We start from the raw sequence: 13887 nt of genomic DNA, 5'->3' as shown, positions 1-13887 counted from the left end.
TCTGTATTGTCCGTGTGTCTGCGTATCTGTGCATGCATTTGTGTCTGTGTCTGTGGGTGTCTGTCATGACTGCCCTTCTTCAACACAAAGTCCACGGGCAGAGGTGGTCATGAGTTTACAGGCGGATTTCTCCAGAAAGTAGCTGGTGCACATTACCACCCCTGGGACACACAACACCAACATCTCAGAGGATGGAAGATAATTATAATCCAGGCACAAAACAGTCTAGCAGCACAGATTAACAATAAACCCTGTCCCACCTCAACAAGACGAAACTCTCAGAATCTGCAGGAACAGGATGACAGGTTTTACTATATTAAAATTATAACATTGTACGTAATAAGCAGATTAAAGGTAAGTAAAAAGACCGGGGAAAAAAGCACCAACACACATAACTGGACAATGGACTCATTTCTGGAGCACACAAAAGCTCCTAAAATCAGAACAAAATTTTAAGAGCAAAAAGGTCAACATATCTGATCAAGCAAATTATAGAAGATGAAATACACATTCAGTGAAGACAATCAATCTTACTGACAAGCGTGGACATGATTACTAAGATTTAATATCATGTTTTGCCAAAAAAAAAATTGACAAAAATTGTTTAGATGGGTGTTACCCGATGCTGACAAAGGCACAGGAGATGGTTATTTTCACAAAGTGTTGGCGGGTACGCATAACTGGCAGTTTTTGTGAAGGATAATTCAGTGTTAGCTTTCAGATCATAATACATACACATCTACGCTGAGATCCCACTTCTGAAAGTCCCCCACATGCACAGAAATATGTGATGATAATGTTACTTCAGTTCTGTTTGTAAGAGAAACAACTGGAAACAGTGTGATTTAAGAAATACTTGTTTCCAGACTGTGGAATTTTAAGCAATCGTTAAAGAATTAAGTTACTAAGTACATGGGAAAATTGTCAAGATGAATGACCATGTTTGTGTAAAAAAACAAGTCTAGGGGCGCCTGGGTGGCTCAGTGGGTTAAAGCCTCTGCCTTCAGCTCAGGTCATGATCTCAGAGTCCTGGGATCGAGCCCCGCATCAGGCTCTCTGCTCAGCAGGGAACCTGCCTCTCCTTCTCTCTGCCTGCCTCTCTGCCTACTTGTGATCTCTCTCTATTTCTGTCAAATAAGTAAATAAAATCTTAAAAAAAAAAAAAAAAGTCTAAGTCATACGTGTTTTTAAGTTTACAGAGAAAGTTTTAGAATGACAAATACCACACATGAAAGGGTTGGCAGCAGTAACCTCCAAGGAGAATAACAGGGAAAAAAATTAGAAGACTCTATCTCTTAGCACTTGTATTTTATTTGAATTTTCTCACAAGTACATGTTCATGTATAACCTGTATAATAAGAGAACACATTCAAATTTAACATATGTTCAGAATCCCCCTCATTTGAAGAAATCAAAAAAGCAGAACACGTGTACTGGAACATGGAAACGTGTGTTCATACACACCCAAGAGAGAGCAAGAGAAGCCAGATGTTAGGAGCGAGGTTCCCAGGCTGCAGACTTCTCTGAGGCAGGCGGCATCTCGGTGAACCCCCGCAAATTAGATTCCCAGTCGATGACTGATAGCTGAAAACCCATGAAAGGGGCTCCTGACAAATGAAGGGCGTATGTGGAGCCACAGAAGAATTAAAAAGGAGTCAGACCAGAGGGCACCATGCCCCAACCAGCAGGACAGAAAGGGCAGTGCTTTGCTCTGGATCCCACATAGGATTTAGAATGTCAAAGCAGGAAGGGCAACCCTTGGCCACCCACGTGGCCATCAGAGACAAGACTGTGGAAGGATTTTCTGGGACTCTTGAATGAGGAAACAATCTCCCTATGACATGAATCACTCGGACATTAGTCAAGTTTTGTTCTTGGGCCTCTGGAAGGTTTCTGGAATTTGTGAGGTAAGTGAGGTATTTAGTAACTGTTTTTACAACCTTAGGGGCATGCACAGAACAACTGTCTGAAGATAACCGAACAACTATCTAAAGATAAATCACAAAGGAAATAAAACCACCTGCTTAGTCATCATGCCAGGAATGTCCTTATCAGATAGTCTCCACCACCTTTTGCAGGCTGGCTGTTGCTTACAAGAGGCTTCGCTCTGCTGGGGACTTTAAGACAAGCATCCCTATGACAAGAGCACTTCCAGGCACTCACTATACTGAAATTCCTACCAACCCTAAATCAGCCCAGGGACGCAGGTGGAGTCTGGGTAGACAAGGAGCAGGGCTGAGTCAAAGCTCAGCCCTATTTCAAGGGAATCTTAAATTATATTTTCTCCTGTCTCCAGAACCCATTTGCCTGAAGAGAGTCATGATCATGAGGCAGGCTCTTGGAAGCCACGTCATTGCCGTTCCCAGCCACTTGCCTGCCTGAACCAGACCAGTTTAAGCAATACCATGTAGCGACAAAATGGACACAGATGCCAAGAAAAACCAACTGTCACCATGGCAGCCTTCACTTTGAATTACTAGGCTTCTTCACTGCAAGAATCTTAGTGTTCTTAGGGAGTGACTTTGTCAGAACTCACAAAAGGTTTAGGACTTTACACCTACCTCCCGGTCTGACCTCCGAGGGCACAGGGCGTCTACTTCATCAAAGAAGATGACGCAGGGTGCGGAGCTCCTGGCTCGCTGGAACACCTGGCGGACGGCACGCTCACTCTCACCGACGTACTGACACAGCAGAAACAACACAGAGACCAGTCAACTTTGGGGTTGGGGCCAAATCATTTAGTTCTAAATAGCGGTTAGATATCAAGAGTCCAAAAAGCATGAGGTGGGAATCACATGCAACTATGGATAGGTACCCATTTCTGATGCATAAAAATAGCCAATATATGGGTCAACTTAAAAAAACTAGCTGTTGTCCACATTTACAAATTTCCTCATTTGCAAAACAAAGGCAAAGTGAGTGTAAGGTCTCCTCCAGGTCACAATTAATCCCGTAATTCGGCTGTATTTTAGAACGGATCTCCTAAACTTCATCGGATCTCCTAAACTTCATCGCGTAGGATACCCAGCCGTAACTCTCCCGAATTCAGCAGGGTTCTAACTGTCATCCGCTGCTCTGCCGTGTTACCTACATGGTCATGTTGCTGACAGGAGAGCTATGTCGTCACATGGCTTCAGAGATGGTAGGTGAGCCAGCGAGGCCTCCCATGGCTTTGTGGGACATATGGTATGTTAAAGTCTAAATCAGGGGTGCCTGACTGGCTCCTTCGGAAAAGTGTGCGACTCTCAATTTAGGGGCCATGAGTTCAAGCCCCACGTTGGGTGTAGAGATGACTTAAAGAAATAAAAATTTAAAAAGAAATATAAATCAAGGGGTGCCTGGGTGGCTCAGTCGTTGAGCGTCTGCCTTCAGCTCGGGTCATGATCCCAGGGTCCTAGGATCGAGCCCCTCATCAGGCTCCCTGCTTGGCGAGCCCTCTCCTACTCCCCCTGCTTGTGTTCCCTCTCTCTGTCAAATAAGTAAATAAAATCTTAAAAAAAAAAAAAAAAATCTAGGGGCGCCTGGGTGGCTCAGTGGGTTAAGCCTCACCTTCAGCTCAAGTCATGATCCAGAGTCCTGGGATCCAGCCCCACTTTGGGCTCTCTGCTCAGCAGGGAGCCTGCTTCCCTCTTTCTCTTTGCCTGCCTCTCTGCCTACTTGTGTCTCTGTCAAATAAATAAATAAAATCTTTAAAAAAATTCTTTGAAAAAACTAAATCAAAATAAAAAAGTTCAGTTGAGGAATACAGCAATTCACACGCAGCTATAACATTAGACTAATCCGTACAGAAAGTCACATGTGAGAATACAGTCTCACTGCTGGCGAAGCATTCTTCTTGTAAATTCTTCTTGTAAAATTTCGAACCGATTGACTAAGAAGAGCAGGTTTTGGGGCACCTGGGTGGCTTAGTCGTTAGGCATCTGTCTTCAGCTCAAGTCATGATTCCAGGGTCCTGGGATGGAGCCCTACATCAGGCCCTCTGCTCAGTGGGGAGCCTGCTTCCCACTCTCTCTCTGCCTGCCTCTCTGCTACTTGTGATCTCTCTCTGTCAGATAAATAAATAAATAAATAGTTTTCAAGAATAAATAAATAAAATTAAATAAAAAGAAAGAAAAGTAGGTTTTTCATAATACAATGCCTAAAACAATCTGAAAGCCGTATCATGCAGGCACACGGTACATCACGGTGGTGATGAAGGTGTAAGGCTCCTGTGAGCAGAACTGTCCTTCCCTCACGGCTGCCCTGTCCTTTCTTGGTACTTCTGCTCATTGTGCTCCTCCCACCTGCACTGTCTCACAGCCTGCCACCAGTTCTCCCAACTGTCTGCTGATTCCTCTAACTCAGAGTGTCTCTACTACTGTGACCTGCAGCTCGTCCACCTTCACCGCGTCATGGTGGATGTCCTCGGAAAGCCTGCGTCACTTTCACATTCGCCTCAATCATCACACCCTGAGCCCTGTACAAATACATTGGACTGGTTCGGGGTTCTAAAGAATCTAAATTTTTCAACCTCGAAAATCTGGCTTTTGCAAACACAATTACTGAAAATATTTGCCCTAAAGTCACTAATGATCTTCTAGTTGCCAAACCCAAGGTCCTACCTACTTCCAGTTCCTGGTACTCGGTCTGGTTATACCAACGAGGTTAGTTAGCCTCCTCCCGGTTTTTAGGCTTAAGAAGTTCTGGGCATCCTCCCCTTCGAGAGACCAGCCTGCTTTGCCAGTTTTTCCTTCCTTGCCCCAGTGCCATCAGGGGACCCGGTGAATGCACCCCCTCTGCCGGCAGACCTGGCCCATTCCCAGGGTTTCAGGGGCCACGCCAAATCTCAGAGCTCCAAACTCATATCTGCATGTCTGCTGGATGTCTCCAGACCCCTTGTTCCTGAAATTTCCCAGAGCAAATGCATTTTCCAACCCCAAAAAGTCGATCTTCAAAAGACCACCTCATCTCTGCCCATCACTCCATACTCTGCCACCGACCTCTTCCTACAGCTCTCCCTAGAGAACAAGTCAGATCACAGTGAGATGACCGTTCGCACTCCTCAGAGCTGATCCCACCGGCGCTGCTGAGGACGTGGGGACCCCCTTCACAGCCGGGGGAGGTGTAACTCAGCAACAACCGCCTTGGGAAAAAAGCAGGCAAAACTTTCTATTTTTACAAGTGCACACACTCTAGAAGAGACAGCAATTCTCCTCTGAATACATACCCTTGGGACAAACAGCTCCCAAATGTATGAAAGGATATGTGTATATAATGTTCAACCTAAACATCCGTCACTGATTTTTTAAAAGTGTGGTTATATTCAATCAGTGGAATACCACACATAGGACTAATGAGCTCGAAGTAAACATATCAACAAAAATAATACCTGTGATAGAATGATTTAGATGATATATTTATTTGGTCACTAAGATATATCTAATCTTCACCCATAGTTTCTGAGAAACGTCAGAACTACAAAAGTTAAAGGACGTCTTGCTAATCAAGGTGAATTTGGACCCCACCTGAGGGCAAGGCTGGCTGCCAGGAGGACAGGGTGGTCAGAGGAATGGAATTTTCAGTCCTCCTCACCCCCACATCCCCATATAGGACGGAGCTGGGGAATGAATCAGCCAATGGTCAGTGACTCAGCCAATTATGGCTATGTAATCACACCTCCATAAAAACCCAAGAGGAAGTTTTTCCATCCTTCTATGCCAGGGAGCCAGTTTGCTACCGTGTGCCCCGCAGCCAGGCATCAAGCCTCTTAAGACTCCTGTTTGGGACTTTGCCCCATATATCTCTTCTTATCCTTTATCAGTTCCTTCAATAAACACAAGTGTATTTCTGAGTTCTATGAGCTGGTCTAGCAAATCAACAGCAACTAAGGAGGAGGCTGTGTGCAGTGGAGGGTGTGGGACCCTCCTGAAGGACTGAGCTCTAGCCTCTGGAGTCCAATGCTGTGTCCCAGCAGACTGTGCCAGAACTGAGCTCAACTGAGACGTGCGTGTTCTTAGATACCCTGCCGGTGTCTGAAATTGCTCAATGTTTTTGAGGGGGAATCCCCTCCTCACCGGAATTGGGGCCAGAAACGCTAAAAGAATGATAAAAATGTTCAACAAAAATAACAATAAAATCAAGTTACAGGGGTGCCTAGGTGGCTCAGTCATTAAGTGTCTGACTTAGGCTCAGATCACAATCCCAGGGTTCTGGGATCCAGACCCTATTCAGGCTCCCTGTTGGGCAGGAAGCCTGCTTCTCCCTCTCCCAAATCCCCCTGCTTGGGTTCCCTCTCTCGCTGTGTCTCTCTCTATCAAATAAATTTTAAAAATCTTTAAAAAAAAAAAAAAAGTTACAAAACACCCACATACCACTTATGTAAAGTGGATTTTCTTTTGTTTTTCCTTTACTGTTTATAAAAGCACTCCACACATGTAACAAAGTGGGCATTATAGTATATGGAACCCCAAATATGCCCATCACCCCGCTTCACTCATCATCTGCTCCTCCCGCCTAACTCAGCACTGGTCAGGACAAGCGCACTCTGCACTCTGTCACCAAATCCACCCTTTCCTTCCAAATTATTCTCTAAACATCATCTATCTGGCAAGTGTTCACATTTCTAATTGTCCCCTAAACATTCCTGAAACATTTACAATAATACTGAGTATTGCTGAGGGCTAAGTACATATAGAATAAATGTAGAAATTACACAGGATAAATGAACACCAAATTTAAGATTATGGTAAATTCTATGGGAGAGAAAACAGGGTCATGGTTAGGGAAGGTCTGGAGGGGGCTTCAAGCACCTTGGTTTTGTGTGTTTTTTTAAAGTTGGGTGACAAAGGGACACCTGGGTGGCTCAGTGGGTTAAGCCTCTGCCTTCGGCTCAGGTCATGATCTCAGGGTCCTGGGATCGAGACCCACATGAGGCTCTCTGCTCAGCGGGGAGCCTGCTTCCCCCTCTCTCTCTGCCTGCCTCTCTGCCTACTTTGTGATCTCTCCCTCTCTGTCAAATAAATAAATAAAATCTTAAAAAAAAAAAGGGACGCCTGGGTGGCTCAGTCAGTTGGACGACTGCCTTCGGCTCAGGTCATGATCCTGGATTCCCGGGATCGAGTCCCGCATCGGGCTCCCAGCTCCATGGGGAGTCTGCTTCTCTCTCTGACCTTCTCCTCATTCACGCTCTCTCTCACTGTCTCTCTCTCAAATAAATGAATAAAAAAAAAAAAAAAAAAAAAGTTGGGTGACAAATACAAGAAGGATTCATTCCATTACTCTCCATAACTACTTCTGTGCTTGGGATGCTTTCTAATAAAGTTAACACAACAACACACGCTGAATTTATAGCCTCTGTTGGGTCTCTGTGATTCTGGAGAGGAAATCCCAGCTCTAGCAAGGTAGGACAGCCCTTCACTGCCCCTTCTTTTCCAGTCTCATCCCTGATCAATCCTCTCCCTCCAAGGTTCATTTCTAACACTTCTGCCAGAATGCCGAAATGAAGCACAAGGGAAGTAAAGACATATGTAGAAAGCCCACAGGAAACACTTAAATATGAATCCTTACTTTAGGAGCAAGGTATCACATACAATAGGAAACACATTAAAAACCAGTAGGGGTATAAATGTAAAAAGCCTTTTATTTAATTTTTTTTTTAAAGATTTTAAATCATCTCTACACCCAACGTGGGGCTCAAACTCATAAGCCCAAGATCAAGAGTCACATGCTCCACCAACTGAGCCAGCGGGCACCCCGGAAGGCCTTTTAAAATAAACACTACTACTTTCACTTCTTCATCTGAATACATAACAGAATAGCATTTTTACTTCCCACGGGGATGAAGAGATAATAAGGTATTCAAACTCTCTTAAATTTGAGACACTACATCAACTGCTAAATACGGAAAGAAGTTACTATATACTATGGTAATATTTTTCTCCTTAGTACTTTTATTTATTAAAACTTAAGTCATCTGGGGGTACTGGGGTGGCTCAGTCAGTTGAGTGTCTAACTCTTGATCTTGGCTCAGGTCATGATCTTATGGTCATGAGTTCAAGCCTCGTGTTGGGCTCCATGCTGGGTGTGGAGCCTACTTTAAAGAAAAAAAACCACCTCAGTCATTTGAGCCACAGGACACTAGAGCAAGGCAAGCAGACCAGGAGTCACGTAATCAAGACTCAAATCTCAGCTCTCCTCCCTCAGCTCTCGGACTTTGGCCAAGGTGCACGCTGCCTGAAGACTTCAGTTTCCTTGTTTGGAAATCAGGAATCAGAGGAAACAGTAAGTCATCTCTCACTGGGTTGCTGAAGAATAATACAGTGGACCCTTGAACAGTGCAAAGGGTTAGGAGCACTAATCCCCCCTGCCCACTGCTGTCGAAAATCCATGTGTAACTTTTGACTCCCCCAAAACTTAACCACCAATAGCTTGTTGACTTTCAGAAGCCTAACAGTCGACAACATAAACAGTCGACTGACACCTACTTTCTATGTTCTGTGTATCACAAGCGGACTTCTGACAATAAAGTTACTAGCATCAGAGAAGAAAATATGAGGAAAATACATGGCGAGGACTGTATTTGCTGAGAAGTCTCTGCATGTTTACATGGGCCTGCGCAGCTCACACCCAGGCTGCTTGAGGGATGACTGTGTATGTACAGTGTGTGATGAACACTCGGCAAGGATCATACACTTTGAATGTTATTTCCATTTTGCAGGTGAGAACATGGAAACGCCAAGCTGATGAGACCTAACTGGGAGAGCAGCTACACATATTCGGTACTGTAGAGCAAAGCTAACATCACGCCCGCAGTGGAGATTTTACCCAAATGCCACGTCCATCCCCAGGACTGAGGACATGCCAGCCCGTGACTGGAGTGGCCCCGAGTCTCCCAACCTATACTCATGGCGGACGCCACATGACTTACCATGTTGAGCAATTCAGGTCCCTTGACCGATATAAAGTTCAGTCCGGACTCATTTGCAACAGCCTAGGGAGAGAAAACCAAAGGACACAAGTCAGACAAGTACAGCAGAAAGTGACAGCAATTCGTGACAGAGCAGGGACTTTTGCAGCTTATGCTGCTTCCCTTCTCTCACAGCCATTTTTTCCTTATTAGACGCAACTCACATATGGGAAAAGGAGAAACGGGTTAAAAAAAAAATCAAGGAATATTCACTTTCTAAAAATCACTTAGACTGCAAGTCAGATGGAGACAACAGGAACATCTATGTCAGTGTTCTGTTTCTGTAAACTTGCTCACACATGTACATCTGCACACTCGTAGCCTCAGCCTGGAATCCCAGTAAGACCATAACCTCCACATCCTAGCACGTTGTTGCTCAGTGAAAAAAATCATTAGCTCATGACCCCAAATTCAAAAACATCAGTATCAGCCCGGGTCAAAGGCCAGTGTTTCCTGGTTATTTTTAATAACGATTAAACCTCATGGCTCAAAGCCAAAGAGAAGCACGAAGGAGACACATGTGCTTATACATGTGGCAGAATCCAACAGCGTTCACCTGAAGGTCACCTGAACCCTGAGCAAATCACCCAGAGCTTCACGAGGACCAGGGAAGGGATCTCCCTCTTCTTCTCTCCTCAGAGCCTTACCTTGGAGCTCCAGATCTAGACCCAACAGACTGCTCGGCATCTCCCTCCCGATTGGACACACATCTCAAATCCATCATTGACAGAGCAGGACGTGTGGATCTGTCCAACTCCCTCCACACCCCACACTTCCAACTCCAAAACTTTTTAAACCCAAACCCTGGGGCCCCCACCTTGACCCTGTCTTGTGACGTCATCCAATCTGCCTGCAAGTCCTGTCAGCTCTGATGCCAAAATGCAGGAGTCCACTGCTCTCTGCTTCTCCACCACATACTCCCTCACGCAGACCACCGTATCTCCTGTCTGGATATCCAAAGAAACCAAACCCAAGACCCTGACCAGTTTCATCTCCCTCTTGCTTTCCTCCCACCTATTTTCACAGTGCCCCCAGCACATCAGTCCTATCATTTCCCTAGGATTCGCATTCATCTTTGAGCACAGTATGAAACATTAACCACAGCTCACAAGCCTGTAGTTTGGCACAGGACAGCTTCTCCACAGTCCAGACACTGGCTTTCTCTGGATCTCGAACTCACCAAGCCCTTCCCCACGTCAGGGATTCTGCCACTGCTGTTCCCTCTGCCTGGAGGAGCCTTCCCCCTCTATCCCTGCTGCCTCACATGGCCAGCCCATCCCTCAGAACACTGCCAACTGAGAGCATCCCCAAACATCACTACCTCAAACAGCCACCTCCTAGCCAATGTATCAGCACATCTGCTGATTTCCAGCCTAACCTTGCTTCATCTCCAGTGTTACTCTATTACCGTTTCCTGCCTGTCTCCCCAGACAGACAGTAAATGCCACCACAGGAAGTGCCTGGTTCGCCTCCAACAGGGGCCGGCAGAGTAAGGAAGTGGCCAAGTAGGTGCCTAACACACGAACGCATGTGTGCTCTGCCTCGGAGGGAGCGCTTGGTCTCTGTCCCAGCTTTCATTCAACATGACACAAACAGGAGAACCAGGGACCACATATAACAAGGGCTGATGCCCCTGCATCAGCTTTTCAGCTTCTATCTGCCAGACTTCCAAAATTTAACCACAAACACCCCCCAAGAGTTCCTGAAGTTGTTGGCAATCTTGTCTCCTAGGGGAAGCACAGTGAGCACAATTTACTTTTTCTTCACAGACTGAGCCTCCTGCACATGGTCAGGAGCTGTCTGCTTCAGGCCAGAGCTCCAGACGCTCGTTGATCTCACTCCTCTCTCTGCAGTTTCCTCATCAGCCATCACTGTGCAAGGTCTTGGCTCTGGCAATCATATGCCTTGACCTTATGCTACTCATACACTTTCTTTGCATCAGTGTTCAGAAAAATGGTATTATCTTATTGTGACTGTGAGTAAACAAAACAACCAAGATTAGCCCAAATCTTCATTTATGGTCCATATTAAGGTGCCAGGTTCTGACTTATAAGTAGTTCCACAACTTTCCTACAGTAACATTTCCTTCTGCCATTCAAGGACATTTTCTACCATTTCAAGATTTTCGGGCATTTACCTCCCAGAGCATCTAAAGAAAGTGGTGAACCCTCTCCCAGGAAAAAGTACACAGCTGCACAAATACCACCTGGGCTCACGGACCCAGTGAGCCTGAAGGCCACCCACGGCGTTCTTGGTCAGATTCCCCCTCATCAGGTGCTGGTGCCAGAATGTGAGTGCAGACAGGTACCAAGTTGTTGGCAGTCGGGGGAGGCAGGAATAGGGAGAAGAGGAAAACCCGGTCTATGGATTTCAAATAACCCACACTGTCTACTTTCTGCCAAGGAAGGGCTACTCAAAGGCAAATGTAAGTAAGTAAACAAACTCGGTCGGCAAGGCATCCAGGCCCAGGACCTGCATCTGCCTGATTAATTTACATATTCATAGGCAGGCCCTTCTTTCCTGCTCTGTCCTTTTAGAATGATGCCCCCAGGAAACTGCTGCCCCCGCCCCCCATGGTGCCCTCTGACCCTGCACAGCCAGGGCCTGGAAGAGTGCAGGAAGCACAGAGCAAGGAAATGTAGTCGTATCAGCAACAGTAAGTTTGGAAAACTTCACGTGTGCTATTTGATATATGGATATTTGGTATTTACTGTTGCTAGTGGATATTTATGGAGCAGTCACATATTAGCTGCTGTGGCATCTACTAAAAATGCTATTAGTTTTCATTCTGTTTATAAGTAATTCGAATAATTTAAAAAGCTGATGAGGGCTAAGTAAAAGATGAAACATTATACAGACATTAAAAATGACAGCCCACATAACTTACAGATAAGGAAGAGGGGTCTAATTTGCATGACTCCAAAGGAAAAAAAAAAGACACAAACTGAGAAATTTGCCTACATAAAAATGAAAAAAAATAAATAAAATAAATAAAAAACCATTTTAATATTTGAAGAATCATTATAGAACCACACACATGTCAATGGAAAAACAGGCAAAGGATATGAACAGTTTCATTAAGAAAAATAGCCAATAAATACATAGTTTGATAAGCCCACTGATAATTTTTAAAATGTGAATTAGAAAGTGTACGATACCATTTTTGCCTCCCCGACCATCAGACATTGAAAGCATCATTGGTTCTTGCTAACTTGGGGTGTGCGGGACAATACCCACACTGCCAGGGTTGAATCTGCACAAAGCATCTTGAAGGCACTTTGGTGATGGAGCAGATGTAATCTGGTAATGGTTCACTCTGACCAAGTGGTAATGGGTCAAAAGTTTTAGAAACATGCATTCCTTTTATTGAAAAATTATTCAGGAATGCATTTTAATAAAACAATCAGTTAAGATACAAAAAATCTAAGTACAGGACTATTAGACATAGTGTTGTTTCAATGGGGCATCATTTCTGTAAGTTACAGAGTATCTTCATGACAGGATACTAGACAGATGTTAAAATACTGAGGTGTATATATGTTGACATGTTCAAGACATATTGCTATGCTGGGAAAGCATCATTAAAAATCTTATACTTGTCAAAACACGTGCAAAGTTATGCACACATATCATTGGGATGTGCCTGTATGGAGATGTCTGGAAGGACTGAACACAGAATGAACCAGTTAGCCGCCATGAGAGGATTCTAAGTAGTGTGACCCCTTTGGCTTCTGTATATTTTCTATTGCAAGGAAAGGGTTTTTTTTAAAATAACAATTATTAAGAAACACAGAAGAAAATACTTATAAAGAACTACACAAAAGCAGGAAACAAGGTCAGCTACAAACCACAGTTACGTGACAGTGCTCACTAAAAAGCCAGAATAACAGAAAATATGGTAAATTGCTGTTAAAAATGTAAAAATCTTTTTCTTGTGCAAATTCTCAATGATGCATTTTTTTGTAATTAAAATAAAAGTGGGAAACCTTCCTGAAGAAAAGGCCAGTCTTGCTAGAAAGAGTCTGTAATAGAGACTATGTAAAACCCACTTGCTGTAAGACAGAAGTTAAATTCCTACTCTCCTCCCCATTGTAAGAAGGAAAACACGGGCAGCTACGCTCACCCCTGCGCTCACCCCATACCTTTGCCAGCAGCGTTTTCCCACAGCCGGGGGGGCCAGCCAGGAGGACCCCAGCGGGAGTCTCCAATCCAAGAGCTCGGAACTGATCAGGGTTGCGCACCGGTGCCTGTGAAGACAATAGCCACGTGTGTTGTTACAAATGTCCGTCCTATACTGTGTGCCAGAATGATCTCGATGCATGCTGCCAAGAGGAGTGTGGGGCACATGTGATTATTACGGGAATCCCTGCTCTTGGGGAATTCAAACATTTTAAGCATAATGATACAATACTTCAGCATCTTAAAATCAAGAGTGTTTTTACGCTACCTAAATTCCCAGGTTATAAAGCATCAGGTGGAGCCATCCTGTGAGGCTCAGAAGCAGGAGTGCCCTGCGTGGTCAGGAGCCAGAGACACATGCTATACCCTGCTCTTTGCTTTCAGAAACTCCACACCTCGAAGTGGATCATCCTTCATTAATGAACCACAGAACGCTCAGGAAAGTGGAAAAGTAAGCGTAAAGAAAATTAATCCAAGGGGCGCCTGCATGGCTCAGTTGTTAAGTATCTGCCTTCGGTTCAGGTCATGAACCCGGGGTCCTGGGATTGAGCCCCACATCAGGCTCCCTACTTAGTGGGAAGCCTGCTTCTCCCTCTCCCACTCCCCCCTGCTTGGGTTCCCTCTTTCTCTCTCTCTGTCAAATAAATAAATAAAATTTTAAAAAATATTAATTTAAAGTTTCACAGGCACTAAACTGCTTTGACCCATAGGAGTGTGAGCGAGTTGAGAAAATATTTCTCAAATAGTCGGCTCTTGGTTGAAAC

At 44.7% G+C, this 13887-nt stretch overlaps 1 protein-coding gene across 8 annotated transcripts in view; it reads right to left on the bottom strand.

Moving 5' to 3' along the window:
* The window catches only part of NVL (nuclear VCP like), a 97696-nt gene that overhangs the window by 48343 nt on the left and 35466 nt on the right, over positions 1-13887 (bottom strand). For all 8 annotated transcript variants that reach the window (XR_009347274.1, XR_009347275.1, XM_059145094.1 and 5 more), the window contains 3 exons: positions 13087-13191; positions 8906-8968; positions 2562-2681 (listed from right to left, as the gene is read on the bottom strand). Coding sequence is in view for 6 of the 8 variants with exons in the window: in XM_059145094.1 (XP_059001077.1) it covers positions 2562-2681; positions 8906-8968; positions 13087-13191 (288 nt within the window). In the remaining 2 variants the exon portion in view is untranslated. The remainder of the gene's footprint in view (positions 1-2561; positions 2682-8905; positions 8969-13086; positions 13192-13887) is intronic.

Source organism: Mustela lutreola, chromosome 14 (genome assembly GCF_030435805.1).
Source record: "Mustela lutreola isolate mMusLut2 chromosome 14, mMusLut2.pri, whole genome shotgun sequence".
NCBI classification, from domain to species: Eukaryota; Metazoa; Chordata; class Mammalia; order Carnivora; family Mustelidae; genus Mustela; species Mustela lutreola.
The sequence above is the reverse complement of the archived record's forward strand: the minus strand, read 5'-3'. Positions and strand labels throughout refer to the sequence as shown.